Source organism: Paralichthys olivaceus, chromosome 5 (assembly GCF_024713975.1).
Source record: "Paralichthys olivaceus isolate ysfri-2021 chromosome 5, ASM2471397v2, whole genome shotgun sequence".
In the NCBI taxonomy this organism is placed as follows: Eukaryota; Metazoa; Chordata; class Actinopteri; order Pleuronectiformes; family Paralichthyidae; genus Paralichthys; species Paralichthys olivaceus.
Window position 1 is genome coordinate 6845576 of NC_091097.1, and position 18615 is coordinate 6864190.

General features: G+C 41.8%; 2 protein-coding genes across 4 annotated transcripts in view; both read left to right on the forward strand.

The window, feature by feature from the left end:
• The first annotated feature begins 200 nt into the window (after positions 1-200).
• Positions 201-11695, forward strand: hrob (homologous recombination factor with OB-fold). Of its 2 annotated transcripts, XM_020094744.2 has the most exons (11): positions 229-413; positions 571-621; positions 1554-2087; positions 2202-2546; positions 2820-2903; positions 4205-4339; positions 5642-5750; positions 7647-7732; positions 7875-7997; positions 8121-8346; positions 8987-11695. In XM_020094744.2, the coding sequence occupies exons 1-11, from the start codon at positions 378-380 to the stop codon at positions 9040-9042; spliced, it is 1785 nt and encodes a 594-aa protein (XP_019950303.2). In that variant the 5' UTR covers positions 229-377; the 3' UTR covers positions 9043-11695. The 2 variants fall into 2 exon arrangements, with proteins under 2 accessions (XP_019950302.2, XP_019950303.2); XM_020094743.2 differs by having other exon boundaries at positions 201-413; positions 1554-2546.
• Positions 11696-16161: 4466 nt separating this feature from the next.
• Positions 16162-18615, forward strand: part of asic2 (acid-sensing (proton-gated) ion channel 2) — a 326739-nt gene continuing 324285 nt past the window's right edge. Inside the window, exons 1-2 of one of the 2 annotated variants that reach the window (XM_069525387.1) lie at positions 16162-16314; positions 17394-18014. In XM_069525387.1, the coding sequence (XP_069381488.1) occupies positions 17439-18014 (576 nt within the window). In that variant the 5' untranslated portion in view covers positions 16162-16314; positions 17394-17438. Of the gene's footprint in view, positions 16315-16419; positions 16731-17393; positions 18015-18615 lie in introns of those variants that run through there. The other variant, XM_020094112.2, reaches the window with a different exon arrangement.

The following is an 18615-nucleotide window of genomic DNA, read 5'->3' on the forward strand; positions in this document are numbered from 1 at the left end:
TATTTTATTTATGTGTTTTATTCTATATGCAACTGCTTTGATTTCTATTTGTTGTTGTGTTGCTTCTACAATAAATGATTATGTACTTTAGACTTTATAAAAAGTTCTATACGATCAACTCTCCACGGAACGCGGCGACGGATATTCTGAGGAGTGAACCCTCTCGCTCCGCTTCAACACTCTTTGTGTAAACACTGCCCACGTCATCACGTCGTGTTTGAACGCAGCGGCGCGTTAACGAGGAAAAGTAAAGTTCCCATGAAGCTCGTGATGTCACAGCTCTTCTCTCAGTCACCGTGTGAAAGTCAACTAGTTCTTTACAAACACGTGCGTCTAATGGCGTCGAGCGTCTCACGACAACTGTCCGGAACCATCTCATGCGGCTTCTGTCGCGACTTCCAATGACTGCGATGGTGAGTGAGCAAACAAGCTAGCGAGGCTAACGCAGCTCATGCTAATAAGACGTTAGTGTTTATAACGCTGAATGAGTATCAGCCTGTTCAGTGTGAGTGTAACATGCGTGTCACATGTGTGTAACATGTGTGTTGTTGTTTCATTCCTGTGTCACAGACCTGTAAACTCAACGGCCTGTTCAGCCTCGAAGAGGACTTTGATGATGAGGTGATTCCCTGCACACACACACACACACACACACACACACACACACACACACACACACACACACACACACACACTCATTGGCATTATGCATTCCGTAGCCCCTTACCCTAACTCTAATCTTAACCATCCAACTAAATGCCTAAGCTCTTACCCTAACCTAAACCTAGTTCTAACCCTAAAACCAAGTCTGAACCTCAAACAGCCTTTGAAGAAGTGAGGACTGGGCAGAATGTCCTCACTCTGTGGGGCTGATGCTTGATCTAAGGGACTTTTGGCAAAAATTGAATTTAAAAGGCCCTTTATATTTAAATACTTTATATTAACATGGAGGGGGGGTCCTCTCTGTGGAGGCCACCATGTTTTTTTACTGTCGTCCAAACTGGACAAACTAAAACCTTTTGAGTTTTCATGACAACTGAAGTAGACCACTGGTTCTCTTTCATGTTGGGAAGGGGAGGGTGAGGTGAGGGGTATCCAGCTGCAACATGCAACTTCACCACTAGATGTCACTAAATTCTACACACTGAACCTTTAAGATAAGATAATAAGTCCTTTAGTAGTCCCAGAATGGGTACATTTGCAACATTACACCAGCAAGTTAAAATAATAAATAAAATATATAGAAGAATAGAAACATATGAATGTTATTAAACAAGTATATACAGTGTAAAGACAGGAAGAAGTATATGCAGTGAGAGGATATCCACAGTGAATGGATTGCACAGGAACCGTTGATATTGCACAGACAGATGAATATTGCACAGTTGAGACTTAAAGTGTTTAAGTGGGGTCCATAATAATTGTGGTGAATGTAGTTTTTATCAGGAGCAGAGCTGGTTGTATAGTCTTACTGCTGCAGGAAGGAACGATTTCAGCTGTTGGTTAACTGTCAGCAGTCTGTACCATGATGATCCTCCATCTGTGTTTCCCAGGACCTGCTCGGGACAGACTGGTCTGTCCGCTCGGCGTCTGGATCCGCCGATGTGGCAGCTGCTGTGTCATCCTGCTCGCTGCGGGCTCCCACTGCTCCTCACACTGAGCCGGAGAGAAATCACCTCCAGCAAAGCGCCCATAGATCAGCTGCCCCGTTTGATGGCACCGCCTCAAGCAGGAGCAGCAGCACACACACTGCTGCTGATGGACAAACTGTTGCTGTGGGTTTGAGACAGCTCTCCTCCTCCTCCTCCTCTTCCTCCTCCTCAAAGCTTCACTCCCTCCATCCTCCCACACAGATCAACACAATTTTGGCACAACCGCTGAAGCCCTGTGTGGCCCAGGATGATTTCGATGATTGGGATGTTGACCTGGCAGACCTGGATGAGTGTGACGGCCAGATGGGTCAGCCGCCTCAACCTCCCGCCCCCTCTCCATCTGTGCCGACAGCCAAGCCTGCATCTTCAGCCAAAATGCTTCGAACCCCGACCTGTGGAGGGATTCAGACGCTGCCCGATCGGACCCTGAGAGAGGTCAACGCTACACGCCAACCATGTAGCTTGTCTAATCAGAACCTGCCCTCCCGGACTCTCTCTGCTACTCATGTGCGATCTCCCCTTCCCCGCCCTGCTTTCCTGCCTCCACAGAGTCCTGGTGGTTTTCCTGGCCTCACTGCAACTTCCCCTGCCCCGAGCCCCATTTCCAGGACGCCTATCAGACCGCAACCACCGCAGAGACCGTGGTCAACTCCAGGCTCCTCCCCCCAGGCCCGTGGCTTCTTTGGGACAGTCTCTCCAGCACCCTCATCCTCCTCCACCTCTATGAACTCCACTATTCTCAGCCCTCATCCCCTTCACACACCGCTCCTCACTAACCGCCTGGTCCAGCTTGTATCCGCCTCCAACAGGCTTCCTAAGAAAAGGCCTCGCTCTGAGCCTCACAGGACAAGGACCCGACGGTTCCCTGGGCCCGCTGGACTCCTGCCAGAACAGGTTAGTCAGGCCATCCAGCCGTGGTGCTCTTCCTCTGCCATGCGGCTGTATTTCCTCACATCTGTTTGTATCTTCCAGGTTTCAGAATGCTAATGTTGCCCCCAGAGCAGTCAAATCACATGACATCTCCCCCAATGGTTTGCTCTGGTCAGAATTTCTGCCGCTGTTCTGTAGATCTGTCACCTAATCACTAATGAAATAACTCTTAAAGAAATCGGTGATTTGTTTGTTTCTCCACCATATGATAATTGTTTTGCCCTCTCTCTCTCTTAGCCACAGGGTCAGAGCCTGGACAATGTTGTGGTTTCTGTCCCTCACACTCCTGCTCACGGTGCTGTGGCCCGATCACCAAACCAGGTAATAAAACCATGAAAGAGACATAAAAAAAAAACATGAAAGAAAGCATCAACCAAATCTCGGATGTCAGCAAGAACTGTGAGCCTGTTACTAACCATTATTTTCATTAGCAACTGTCTGTTGATTCTTTTCTTCATTAATTGTTCATTAAATTTCAGAGTCAAGTGGCAGAGTCTCCCAAAGCTCAATCCAACATATTCCAGTGTCTGTGTTTTAATCAACTGCCCAAAACCCAAATTATCATTTTAATATCATAGAAAAATAAGAACATTTATATTTACTACAAGGTCAGTTAGTTATTTTTGTATAAAAAATAATGAAAGGATTATTTGGTTTTCTTAATTGTTACAGAATAACTGTTTTGATCAATACTCATGATGACTCTGCCTATGACCCAGTGCATGCTGGGATTGGCTCCATGAAAAGGACAAGAGAGCATAGAAAAAAACAAGTGATTTGCATTCGTAAAACTAATGTTTTATTAAGATTTATAGCAAAAGAGACAATAAATGATGACCCCTAAAGAACCGGTACATTCCATTCTTTTTTGTGTGCTGAACAGAGGAGCAGCACATGATAATTAATGCTTTGATTGATTAATGACTCTTGTTTGGGCTTTTCATCAAAGGCTTTTAGAAACATCTCTGAATATATTTCTATTTCATAATTAATAACAGCAACATGTTGTGATATATCTAACATGACTTGCAGCCAATTCTTAATTTTCTTGGAGAGAGTCTGTAGCCTCTGACATTTGCGTCCTCACATTAAACACCTCTGTCAGGAGATTATTCAAGTCTGAAAGCAGCAAGAAATTATTATGAATGAGAATTGATGAAATTTAAGATGAGGGACTTCATTCTGAGACCCATGACCAGGTGGAACTGTTAATTAAAGTGTTAGCATGGCTTTTTCTTCACCGCTAGTCGTCAAGTTGTGACTGTACATAATGAATCAGTAAGTGAATGTAGGTGAATGTGTCACTGTCTCCAAATGTCTGTTTTCTTCGTCTGTATGATAACAGTCAGTTTTCAAAGTAAAACCGGGCCAGCTGCATTTCCAAACTCTTTTTTTGGGCGTTGGAAACCACAAGTTTTGTGGACACCTAGCGTAAACGTAGCAAGATGCATTTTAAAAACTAATTTTAGGAATGTGGATGTAGCCTGACTTTCAGAATCTCACTGATCATCTGAAAAATGTGATGACAGAAATGTCTTAAAAAAGGTCTGCTGTCAGGAATCATGTCATCATAGTGGCAAGTTTTTTTAGGTAGTGATTCCACTGTTGGATTTGACTTTAAGGTTTCCAGCTCACAAACGGAGGATGACGATTTCAGTGGCGGTGCCTGGGCAGTGATGAAGGCAGAGATGGGATTGGATGAGAGGAACCCGTCGTGCTTCCTGCAGACCTACAGTGTGGTCATGGTGCTTCGGAAGGTGATTCCCGTTGATCTTACTCGTCTCTGCCGCTCAGTTACACAAACAAAATCGTGAAAATTGTCTTCCTCAAACACGTTTACTCAAGCACTGAAACTTGTGCTGATATTTAGGTCAAGCAGTTTATTCAATAATTTCTCCGCCATCATAACAGACTGTTTCGCTGCTTGTAGTCAGCTGCCATAATCAGGACAAATGACTCCCTGTACTGGGGGTGTTTTGTAATTATAAAGAGTACAATCGCTCATCAATCAATCTAATGGAGACTCTGCTGTTATTCTGCTCCTTCCGTGTGTCAGCCTCTGTGGAATAACTTAGCAGTGTTTTTGAGTGGCAGTCGTTAGAGGGTTTACACGTGTTGGCTTGACAGCCCCCTCGCTTGTCATCAGCTCCATTTACATGCACAGTGCCACTCTTAGGACTCTGGCTAAGCTCAGTCAGGTTAACCTGTTTATAAGAGAATTGAAGTTCCAAAACTCCCTGTTTGAAATGAACCCATCCCTGCTTCTGTTGACTGAACAATAACTTGGTACGTCCAGTGCATCAGAGGGAGAGAATGATCCAAACAGCAAATAAACATCAATGCTGTTTATTTGTTGACCGCAGTAAATCTCCAAGCACAAACTCTTGATCTGATGACAGGAACCAAAAGTTAGAGTGATAAGATGTTTGGTTTTTATTGAATTAAGTTTCAAAAGTAAAATCAAAGCAGTGTGTGGTGCTTTCATCACTATTTGATTCCTGATGTTAGCACCAGATTTTGCCAAAACCAAAAAGTTTGGATTGTGCATTAAAATAATTTTAACAAATGTGAAACTGTCATATAGAAAAATGGTTTTCATATATGTCTCAAGAAGCTGAACAGCTTTATAATTATTGACTTGAATGTTCAGAAGGTTATGAGGGTAAAGATTCAAGGGTCTGGGTCAATACTTTGATTCAATGTTCAACAGTATAATGTATTGATGCAAAAGTGAAAACATTGATAATGTTAATAATTTACAGTTTAACCTTGAACTCTATTATAAATAACAATAAGTAAAAAGAAAACACAAATGCAACCAAATCGATGGAACTTTTTATGCATAAAATGTAAACATTGCATCTGCATTGGTTTTTTTTGTTGTCAAATAAAAGGTTGCATATCTGTTAATAAACACAGATACAGTACATATATGTCTGTGAAAAGGCTCTGATTGGCTGATTTTTACAAACGAATGAACAGAATAACGGGCAGTCAGTTTTCAGTCATTTCAGTTTAACAAAGGGTAATGTGTGTTTTTTTGTATTTCATCAATGTAGGCTGCACTGAAGCAGCTGGCAAAAAACAAAGTACCCAACATGGCTGTGCTTCTGAAGAGCATCATCCACACACACACTGACGCCAAGGCTGTGTTCAAGGACCCCACAGGTACAGTACATGGAGACACGCGTTCATTTTTAGAAAAGAATTATTGGCTTGTTGATGAAACTTGTAAGAAGTAAACGTAGAGAAAAGAAAGCAATAACTGTTAAGTGATTGTGAATAAAAGAGCAAGAAGTGGAGGAGAAGCTGGGAGCCATTTGCTTCATGTTTGAAATTTGCTCTTGGAGAAATCGCCTGATTGAGCTCCACACGGTGCGAGAGCAGAGTTCAGCAGCCACGGCAATGTAACCTGATTACACACACACATACAGTATACTATCACATTCACGTCTGCCTTTACAGCAGCAGGCCTCTCTGCCCTCTGATTGTTTCCTGCTTCAACCTTTCCATCTGATCCTCTTCTAAGCTTTGCCACCGTTGCCATGGCGCCCAGAGAGGGACCACACAAAGTGTACAGATTATCAACACTCAGGAGTGATGTTCTACTCGACACCAGACTTAAGTGCTTATTAGTGATTCAATTGCAGTAGATTGGCATCAGCAGTGGTTGGGTATTAAGTGCTTCTGACATCACGAGGGACCATTCTGTCTGTAACGTGCTTCCCACCAGTCAGGAGGTTTTCAGCTATTTCTCCAGCAGGCAGCTATTGCAGAAGCTGCTGTCTGTCTGCGGTGATTATATACCAGTGCTGAAAAGATTAGCAGGTTAGTGGAGTAACGTGAAATTGACAGATTAATCATGTAAGTCATTAAAAAAGCAAGAATGTGCTGAATAAAAAAATTCTGGTTTAAGCTTCTTCAGTGAGAGGATTTACTGCTTTTCTCTGGTTTATTAAATCCTAAATTAAACATCTTTAAGGACAATTTGATTGTATTCACACGGTCTCTCTTTTTTTAAAAAGGCAAATATCTCCTCCACATGCACTTTTTCTGCACATACAGGTCATTTGTACATGTTTGCAAAGTTAAATCTCATGCTGATCTTATTTAAATCTTATTTATTAAGAAGAGGCTGAGAGGATCATTGCACTGTGCAATGAATAAGTCTGCAATAAATAATATTTTAGCCACTTGAAATATTTAACCACAGAAAAACAACTTGAGGTGGTCAATGTTATCATGGGACTGCCACAAACGACGATTATCAAAAACACTGAGCAGCGTAAAATATCAGATTCATCATTTAACTGTGACAAGCAGCAGCAGTTTATGTAATTAAGAGGAATGAATGCATATTTTTCAAATTTTTTATAGCTGATGTGGAAAATAGCTGCTTATTTTTCACATTTAGCAAACATGGAGCAAATTAGCATTAATCTGAGTCAGGTCTTTTGGTTACCTGACAAATTAAGTCGATTATTTGCTATAAGGATGTTTGGTGCTGAGTTCGTAGTGAACACCGGATTCATCAGAGCTGTTTTGCTCCTCCTCTTTGTGCTTACTGCTTGTTCGAGTCACTCTAGAATTTATGAGACAGGTATTTCCCATAAACACTTTGGAAGCATTTTGTGCCCACACAGTTCCCCTGTCACAGAATATGAGACGCGCACAGCCAGGACATCATGGTGTAAGTGACAGGAATGATTCAGATTCATTACCCGACACATCAATTAACAAATAAATATCAGTTTGTGTGTGAAGAGCGACAGAGACAAGCAGAGACCCATTTACTCACAGACTGCAGACAGGAGAGAAGCTGTCCCACAGATTAGCGCACAACACCGTGTTCCTTTTAACTTCATCATTGCAGAAGAAGTGATGCAGCACACTGGGTCTGTTAAAGAAATTAGCTTAAAAAACTCAAATGCCCTGAGTGGAACTTCAGAGTGGAGTGACTGTTCATATTGAGTCTTCAAATCTTTTTTTCCCCATTGATAAAAAAAAATATGGTTTCATTATATTTGGTTAATGTTCTGTTCCTCTGAATATGTTTGACTGAAGGGGAGATTCAGGGAACTGTGCACCGGCGGCTTCTTGAGGAAAGAGAGGGGGAGCTGAAGGTCGGAGCCGTGCTGCTGCTCAAACAGGTAAAACTCACCACCACAGTTTGTTAAAACTTTAACTTCACTCAGGATCTTAACTGCAGTTTAGTTTTAGCTTCAGCAAAATGCACAGTGGTTTACACACCTGGTTTGATTCGCTTTATCCGAATCCTTTGTCTATGGACAGGTTGGTGTGTTTTCCCCATCCCATCGTAACCATTACCTGAACGTGACACAGAACAACCTGCTGAGGATCTACACCTCTGATGGAGTCAGTGTGACCTCCACTCAGCTCCCCCCGCTCGTCCTGGTGAGTGTCAGGACTATCGGCCCAAAATAGGAATAATACAGTCGTATTCCTACAAATATCACATCTGTCGTCCAGAATGGCACCGCCAACCTGCTAAAACAATTTTTTCTTCTCGCTATCCAGGAGCCAATGTTGCAGTCACCCGCTCAGTCTCCCACCATCCGCCGGGAGCCAGTGTCTCAGATGCATCTGGTGTTTGACGAGGAAGACGACGAGGGACAAGAGGGCGGAAGATGCACAGAGGGAGGCAAAGACCCTCAAGCCCCAACAGACGGTAGACTCAGCTCCAGTGGAGGCCCCCAACAGCCTGCTGGGAAATCAGCACCACAGGACCCAGACTGGGATGCAGGTGGGGAGTCTCATATTGTCTGTAATAATACTGGTTACAGAAGGAAAGTTAATTGATTCTGATTTTGGAATGAGACAGATTCAGTTCAAGTATTTTTTTCTGATCTAAATGTAGCAAAACAACGTGGCTTCTGATTCCACTATTTTGAAATACAGCTGCAACTAACCAGTGTTTTCATTTTGATTAATCAACTAGATTGTCACACAGTAGAGCTCATACATCTGCCAACAGTTCCCTTATGAAACCACATTAATATTCACTAGATCCAGATCTGCACCGAATTACACACACTTTTGAATACCAGCCCCATCACAATCAAGGAATTATGATCTGGAAAAAAAATCAGCAAAAAATGTGAAAAAACAACATCTCCCAATATTAAAGAAAGTGTAAAAGAAAAAATCCTGGATCTGGATCTGCACCAAATTTGAATGCGTACTTTCCTGACCTATACTTCATCATTCTACCAAGTTTTGTGGAAATCAATTTAGTAGTTTTAGCATTATCCTGTTAAGTAACAACTCCTTGCTGAAGATAATTATCATTCAGTTAAAATGTGATGACTCACAATACAGGATAAAGATTTGACGTGAATAACACGGGTTTCGTTCTCTCACTTGTCTGTGTTCTTCATCTGTAGATGATGACTTGGACGAGCTCCTGGGAGAGTTGCCTGAGGACACCTACAGCCTCTGATGTAACCTCACATCAGCAAATGCACAGACTGTGTCCACTGACTCGAGTTATTTCACGACGGACTGATTGTGAACCTTTTCTTTTTCGTGACATCGCTTCTTGAAATTCATAGTTGCCTGACAGCTGAAGAGACAAGCGTGTACTACCAGAGTAGTAAAAAAAACCAGAGTATGGTCCTGAGTTAATTTGTTGTCACAATCTCATTGTTCTGCATCACTGATGATTGATGTGTTATAAAAAGCAGTCACTCGAAGCCAACACATGCTCATTAATTAATCACAAAGCTCCAGAAATCAACCCAGTTTGATTTCAGCTCCATTTCTCACATTCTCATAAAGACTATAATTATAATCAGAAATCGTGTGAGCGTGCGTGTCAAAGAAGAAATCCTCTCACTTTTCATTCACTCTTGTCCATCACCCCTCCTGCGTCATTGGCTTTGAAATGAAACACACATATGCACACCATAGATTTTCTAATTATACAAAATGAAAGCAAAGTGCTGTCCTTTTTTTTATCTGCTACATTATAGTTTTCATCCCTGCCCTCCTCTTTTCAGCTGTGTCCATTTATCTGCGCCTCGGATTGAAGTGGATAAACTGACCCCGGCTTGTTGCCGTGCATTAAGAGGTGTATCGGAGGTTGTCAGGCAGGGATTTCAGCGAGGAAATGCCAAGTGTCCCGTGCGATTAGCTTGACCAGAAAGTGTTGATCCTTGCCTGAATCAGGGTGGAGCTGCTCTGTGACTAACAGGCTCTTACAGAGACTCTCCCAACAGGATCTGAGTCCCAGTTCCAGACTCCTGCACTGCCCCTGCATGCCTCAGAAACACTGTAACAGATTCAGGTTAATCCTCAGCCTCTATGTCACGTTGATGCTGCAGCAGAAATTTCCTGGCTTGTGTTCAGAAGAGGGGGGGGGTGATGAAACAGGGTGCGTTTGTAGTCATCCCAAATACGTCTGGCTTTCTCCTCTTAGCTGTGTGACTGAAATAAGTTTACAGCACAGTGTCGAAGCCTTTGCTAGGAGACACGTTTTCTGCTGCTTTTCTTCAGAACTTCTACACAATTGATCTTAGACAATGACTCTGAGAGTGAAGTGCTGACTCTTAGCTGAAATATGGGGACTTTTACATCCATATGGAATGAACAGCAGAGATGGTAACACTTTCCTTTTCCTCCTGCTTCAGAAATCTTGTTATATGTTTTTTGGATTCGATTGCTTCTAAATCACTGGCAAAACACATTAAAACCAGTCAGCAGCAACATGTCTTTCCAAAATAGTTTCCAGGTTACTGTGAATAATCCACACTAATAACCAGGACACAGTTTCTGGGAAAGAGATGTTTCTGTTAGGTGTTTTTGAAATGTAATTTTTCAAGCAGAGCAAACTAATTTCCGTTCTACAAAAAAAACTACTACCATTTTCTAGCTTGATATTATCAGAAGTAAGATAAAAAAAATATCAGTTTTTGTAATTTCAATGAGGTTATCTTTTTGGCTTGAGGGTGTTTGCGTCCACAGAATATGAGGTGAACAGATTTAAGTGTGTTCAACATTAACATTTTAACCTCACAGCTACTGATTCATTTCAAATCCAGAGTACTGAACCAAACCACGAAAGAAATATGTCACTGTCCATATACTGAAGAGCTGCTGTTTATAGTTTATTAATCAGATCAGGACTCCACAAAGAATCACCATGATGATATATCCCCTCATGTCAGATTGCATATGTTACCAGCTAAACCAAAAGGTGGTAATTCCTCTATCATTTGTATGACTTGAATACAGTTTATAGACCTTAAGGTGACTTTATCAAGCAACTGACAGGAAAACCGATATGTATGACATTTGTTACATAAAAGACATTCTGTTTTTTTTCAAGAAATATTTGATTGTTTCTATTTTCCTGAGAAATGCTGGATACTGTCCTGTCTTCAAGCGTATGGTCATTGTCCAAATTAAATAATCCAAGAGGGGGTGGGGGCATTTCATGAATTGCTCATAACTGTCCATGCTATCTGTGATGAGGGTTTACATTTGATGAAGTTAGAAGAGCAAGTAAACCACTGCTGCAGACACAGCACCCAAGTATCGCTGCACATTGTAGAAATGCTAAAATTCCAGCAGGGGGTAGCATTTCACACCCTGCCTGGCAGATCAGGTCCTGGTGGACATCATTAGTCAAGTTCATAGGTTTATGAAAGCGAACTGACATCCAACACCCAGTTCAGAGTAATGATGATAAAAATCCTAATTGGAGAAGATCTTAATTTGAGCAGAACAAGGCTCTTTGAATCCCTCTATCTTTGTGTGTTTGTGTGTGTGTCTGCTCCCTCTCTTATCTGCACATCTACCAATTAAGACCTCCATAAAAGGGGAGGCTTGGTTCCAAAAAGTCTGCAGCTATTGCTCACAATCTGGAATAATTTGCCCTTCAACTTCAGTCGCCTCTCGTCTGCGGTCATATTCAAGTGGGCCCATTCTGGCCAAATTTGGCATCCTAATTATCTCCTGGTAACGGCATATTACTTTTCACAATCCATTTGGATATTCAGGAAGTGTAATTATTTTTTCAGTCTAGTCATGTGTATGGTATTAGACATGCCTTATGATACAAAATAAGATTAAAAAACGGATCCTTATCTATACTTTGCTCTGCTTTATAGTCCCAGGAGGAACAGACTTTCTCATATGTGATGTAAAGTGCTGTGAACGCTGACATTTGGCCAGAGAGGCCTGAAATATCCAACAGGCATCTTATTTATTTCTGTCCTAAGTGAAGAGCTGATAACTCAAAGGTTTGAAATATTGGAAATAAATGGCAGTCAAGCTTCATGGTGAAAGATTCAAATGTGCTTGACATCCCAAAAATGTGCTTATTGTCTCTGCACATCAGAGTTTGCAAAATGTCATGGAATTAGTGCATTTCAATTTTCTGTGCAAGACTTCTCATACCAATTTTTATAAATTCTAAACATATTAGAAATATTTACATATTACATTGGTATTCCAGTCATACCTATATGATCATATGTTTACAATGTTCAAAATGTGTCCAAGGGTCAAAGAAAATATTATTTGAACTACAGTTCCATGATGGTAACAAATGTTTTATTATAGGAAGTACCACAATGGACCTTGTTTTTTCAGTTGCTTTCTAGGAATTCATTTTGAGTAAAAAACAATTATACTCAATTATATAATAACAGTGATTACTGTATGTAAATGTGACCTATACAGATTGGCGAGAGGTTAAAAGAAAGGAACTCAATAAATGAGGAACATGGTAAATGAAGCTGCTTCAAACAGTGTAAATCATCAAATCTCAACCCAACTGAACACCTAAGTTAACATGTTGGATAGCCCATCATCTAACCCCCACAGCTTCAGCAGCATTTCAATGGTACTTTTATGTTGGTTTGCCTTTAACCTGGCACCCATCTCCATGCAAACCTTAACACCTCTGAATGATTATCAGATACCTGTGATAATCCAAGGCGAGAGGGCAAATGTATGTCTTTATCCAGTGACAGAAACAATAAACTCATATTTCATCATGTTGCACTGAGCTGTTTAAGTATTAACACCTTGCAAATTAAAAAGAGAAGAATATGGCAAGGCTAACAGGCCTTACACCATTAATAATAATCCTGTGGATGGAAAGTTGGCTGGATGGATAAAGCCAGATAATATTGCTAAAGCATGAAGCCTTATTTTCAACTCTGGAGACTGTTTAATCCCTGTAAAACTACGCTCATTACCTCTGTGGGAAAAGGGGAGATTTGCTTAATTAAGTTGTTAAGAAAGCAGCAAACCCTGCAGCTGTCTGAGACCACGGCAAATTTCATTTGGGAGAAAGACTGTGATCGACTGACAAGTGTGTGTGGGCGTAAATGAGTGCGTCCTTAACTGCAAGATAAAAATACAACACTGTGTCTTTCAACTTTAGTCAGTCTTTACTTTTAATCAGTCTCTCTTAGTAGTTGCAGATTACTGAACTTTGCCTCCAAGTGCAAAGTGTTGGACGGATTCACCAAGATGAACACAACACATACTTATCATGAATGAAATGTAGGTAAATATTACACGAAAACAGATTTATAAAAATGAAAAAGGCTATTATACTCAACAACTCAGAGTCAGAAATTATATTATTCAATTCAACTAATCCCATCAATCAAATTGAACATAGCCTTGGTACCTGGTGGATTATTGAAAAGCCTGTTGCCAGAAACCTGTTGGAGTTCTGTTTGAACAATCACTCACTTTAGAACCACAAATTAAAAAAAGTACTCCAGCCATGCTTTCTACAAATCAGATTTATCTCCAAAACAAACCCATACTTTCACACCCACACAGAAAAAATAATTCACAAACTAGTCTTCTCTAGACTGGACTACTGTAACTCCCTCTTCTCTGGCATAGGCCATAAGGTCTCGAGGTTGAAAAGTTAAGGCTTTGAAAACTTGAGGCTTTTGCCGTCAGGGCCCCTCTGGTTTGAAACGTCCTTCCTGAGGAGATAAGGCTCACAGTCAGTGACTTCTTCAAAATCAATCCCTAAAACCCATTTTTATAGACTTGCTTTCGTGGGGGGTTTACTTTTCACCTTTTAAATGAATTGTTCATTTATTTTCATTCTCATATTACTGCTTTTGTGTGTACAAGTTTTCCTGTGACATAGCTGTATATTCATTCATTTAATTTGAATCCTGCTGATTGTTATTTCTCTTATATGTACTTGTCTTGCTTTGCTGTTTAAACAAAAGTGATATATAAATAAAGTTTACTGTTGTATTACTATTATAAGAATTTAGAGTGTTGTTTATTCTGAACTTTACTATATTCTTGACAATAAAAATTCGTTTTTATCTTGAAAGTTGTTTTGTGTCTGTTACTGATGAAATGTTTTTTAAAATTTATTTAATCCAAAAAGATTAAAAAAAACAAACAGGGTGGTGATGAAGTAGCTGAGGTTTTTATTTTTGATTGACTTACAAATAAACCTTTATCAATATTTACGTCAGGGGAGTGAGATGATGTCATGGTTTTATTTGTCAGTCCTCTCACTGAGAGCAGCGGTGAAGTGACGCCACATCCGGTCCCCATCTTGACTGACTTCAGGTGTGGGCGTCTCGCGGACACCTGCGGGAGAGGAAGAGGAGCATGTCGGTGAAGAGCCCCTGAAACATGGCGCTCTGCCCCGGTGACGCTTTATTCCAGCGCGCGGTAAGGAGGGGGGTTTAATTCTTATTAGGAGGAAGATGCTGAAGAGGAGGATTCAAACAGTTAACGCGATAAAACGCATTTCAATCATATAAATAAACACAAATACCGTCGTTAAATACTGCAACAACCGTATTTAAAGTATAACCAGGGTATTATGTGAATATTACCAGCATACAGGTACAATGATGGAGCCACGTGTTCAGCTAATAGTGAACATCCACTCATGTATAACGGCTGAAAGTGGAATTAGATTAACGTGTCATTTATTTTCTCTGTTAACTGATTATTCAGAAAATCCCTGTTGAAGTTTTTACAGAATACAAGAGTCCGTCTTTCAATTACAGCTTATTAATTCTATAAAGTGTTTATTTGTTGTCACAAAACATTCTGTAAGCAAACAAGCTCCCAACATATAGTAACGATATATTGCCATTTATTATTGTGCAGTGGATCCATCAAGTTGGTTGGTGGTTTTTAAAATGACTGTGGATCAGAGAATTAAATATTTAAAGTCATTTAAATGTGCAATATGTCATATTTTATTCATAGAGGCATATTTTTATGTTTGGCAGTTTGAATTCACCCATTTCATTTTAATCACTTAATTAGAGGTGTATAGTAATCAGATAATAATTTATCTGATTGACAGTACCTTAACTGACTGTTGGTCCATTAGTACATTTCTTATTTCTAACTTCACCATTATCACCTTGACTGCATAATTCCAGGTTTCTGTCAGATATTGGTGAGTTTATGTTCAAATGCATTAAGCAATGGGCATGTCAGGATAACAACCTGAGGACTGACAGAATATGGTTATTATATAGATTGAAGGAAAATTGGAAGGAAAATGATTTTAATATATATATCAGCAGTTAAACACAACTCGAGAAGTCTTGATCTCTAAATTATACTGAACTTATTAGCTGTTGGTGTAGACGACGACTTCAGGGACATGGAAAGAAGCTGCAGGTCTGGGCCACAGACAGTTGCTGTGTTCCTGGTCATGGATATTCCCAGTTTGTGTTATTTCAGATGACACATTTGTAGTTCCAGTATTTGTCTTTGCCTGGTGCCACCCAGAGCAACTCATCACTATAACCCCTGCTTTATTCTGGGGCCATCCTGGTACAACTGTTATCTCCAAACCTCCATTCTTTGGAGAACTTTAAATGCAGGTACCTTGCCCTCTTTTTGCTCTGTGGGTTTTCATTTTAAAGGTCATCTTACTCCTTAATCCTTATTACTCCAGAATATCTACCTGCCTTTGTCCCTTGGTTGGCATTCATTTTGGATCCTGTTCATATATGCTGGTGAAAATTTAAGACATCCTTTTCAAATATATTTATAAAAGTATACTTATTTGATATCTGATTCTTTAGGTATCAAACAAACTATCCACCACGATTTTCCTTTTTCTGTTTGTCAGTTGTAATCTCAGTCAGTTTCTAACTTTTGTTGAAAATAATGAGGCCACGTTGTGATTTATTTCTGGAGGTCCGGTCGTCAACCTGCCCATTTCCAGTCAGCCAAAAATCATCACAGGACCTGATTTATTTTCTCTTTTACCACCTTTGAACAAGCTCTCACACCTTCTTTTATTTTCTCCTCACCGCTCTCCTCCTCCTGTCTCCTCATATATTGTCACATACTGACTCTTGATTGATCATCACAGCCACGCACAAAGATAAAATACCTGCAATTCACAATTCCAGTGTTCATACACCTGATTCAAACTGCTATTTCTCTTGTTTTCCCATATTATTTTTGTCCTCATCTCTCCCCTCAACCTACATCTCTCTGCCATCACTCCTCTGTCTCCACTTCTGCTTCACTTCCCATGACAAACACCCCCATCCTTGACCAAGCAGCCACCACTGTTTCCCCTCCCTTTACTATCTGTATCTCCCGACAGCCTCCTGTTTTGCATCCATCCATCACTCTGTCTGCGGTGACAAGATGTGGAAATATGAAGGGCTGAAAGACAAATGAGTGAAGGTGTCGGCGTGGGAGGAGGAGGAGGGAGGAGGAAACCTATTCAGTAAGAGACTTGGCTGTGGAGAGAGCAAGTAGGGAGTGTGTTGCCTACCCTCCTCTTTCTCCCCCTCCCTCTATTCCCTCACACTCTATCTCTCTCTCGCTCTGTGCGAGCATGTGTGTTGGTGTGTGCGACTCCCCTCTCTCCCGGCTCCGCTGTTGTTCGCCGCCGCCACAGATGAGCTGGGAAGAGGAGGGAAAGCGGATGTATCTGGCCAGAGGAAAAGCAAAACCGGAGGAGTTTGGATCGGCATGCAAGACTAACCCGCGGCTCTGATCATCAACAGCACTCTCTTGCTCTCTCTCTCTCTTGCTCTGTGTCTCTCTCTCTTTCTCTTACACACACGCACAAACACATACGCTCAGACTCACACACACTCTCGCCGGCTGGATGTGTCCTCGCTAGGCTGAACGAGAGAGGTGCTTAGGCTTGTGTTTTTAGTTGGGGGCATGGGAGATCCTGAGAAACCTGGATGTGTATGTGTGCGAGAATCAGTGTGCACACTCATGCATGAGAGAATTACTGCGCGAGTGTGTTTTTTTTTGGAAATGAGTCGGGGCGTTACACGCACACACACAGAGGCAGCTTTGATTGGCTTGCGGCTTAAGTGACTCTCACCTCTCCTCTGCGGGTGTCACAGAGGAGTTACCTCTGGGGAATTTTTGTCAATGAAATCAAGCAGTCAGAGAGGGCAGCAGGGACGGTGGAGGGCAGTTTGGGATTTGGGTAGAGCATTTGTTAGGTGGCTGTGTATGAAGATGTTGTGGGTGTAGCATGAGCTGCCGGCAGTTTCAGGAACTCTCAGCTCCAGGGAGTGATTGAGTTGAGGTGCAGTGGAGAAGGCTGCCCTGTGGGGAGCATCTTTATCCTCTTTCTTTTACTTTCCTTAGTAACTGTTTGGGTTCTGGAGGTCTTCGCCTTCCTCTGTCATATTTTCTATGACTTAACTGGAAATCTCTGTTTCTGTCTTCTTCTTCCCTCCTCTATTTTCCTGCCCTTTCTTCTCTCTTACTCCCTGTGTCTTATCAGTATGTCCAGTATGTATATGAGATTTTATGGATCTTTCCTCTCTGTCTTTGCAGGTGTGAGTGCACCTGGGGCTCTCTGGCTGAGGAGCTGGAGGGCTGATGATGGATCTGAAGGAGAGCTGTGGCAGTCAGGGGAGCCAGGAGAGCTCCAGCTTACGTCCCACCTCCTGGCAGGCCTTTGCTCACACCAGCACGCTACATGGCCTGCGCTTCATCTTCCCTTATGGTCAGCCCAGCCTGCGCCGCTTGCTCTGGGCCACAGCACTGCTGGCCTGCCTGGGACTGTTGGCCTTGGAAAGCGCAGAACGCCTGGCCTATTTCCTCTCCTACCCTCACGTGACCAGCGTGGACGCCGTGGTATCGGGCAGCCTGGTCTTCCCCGCAGTGACCATTTGTAACCTCAATGCATACCGCTTTAGTCGCCTCACGCGTAATGATCTGTACCACGCAGGGGAGCTAATGGCCATGCTGGATGTGCACCTGAAAATCCCCCAGCCGCACCTGGCTGAGCCAGACGTGTTGGCGTCCCTGCTGGAAAAAGCCAACTTCACCAAATACAAGCCCACACCGTTCAGCATGAAGGAGTTCATCGAGAGAGTCGGCCACGACCTGGGAGAGATGATGCTGTACTGTCGCTACCAAGGCCAGGAGTGCAGCCATAGTGACTTCAAAACCGTGAGTCCACTGATACCTCCTTGTAAATGTCAGCTCTGTTCTGAGATTAGTTGGGGTCAGAGCGCATTTGTTGCCTCCCAACCCTTAAAAGACCCCTGTGCTTGTGTTTGTTTCCAAGTCTTGCAAGTATCTTTTTTTCCTGCCAGTAAAATGACTTGATATATGCTGATAGCTGCTGTTTCCCTCCTATGCTGCTACGCTGGGAGTCTCTTGCTGTGTTTCCTCCTTGGGACTTTAGTGTTTGGCTGTGTAGACTGACTCTCAAGATTTGTTCTGCAAATACACTCTCTGCTGTTACCTTGTTGTTGTCCTCAGCCTTCACATAATAAAACTGTGCTTACTGGCACATACAGCTCTGCAACAGGTGTGCAGTATTTTGTCACTGAAGGAGAGTAATTGTTTTGTCTTGGGCCATAGTGAACAATAAATTCCTCCAAATCCCTCTACTGCTTTTTTTCTTCACTTCTGCAGCCATAAAGTTTATTTTTCTCTTTTCCACTGCAAATCAGATCATTCGAGGGATGTTTGTTTACTTGCTGGTTTTTCAGATAGGGAATACAATACAACATTACTTGGATGCTTGTTGGTGTTTTTTCTTTTT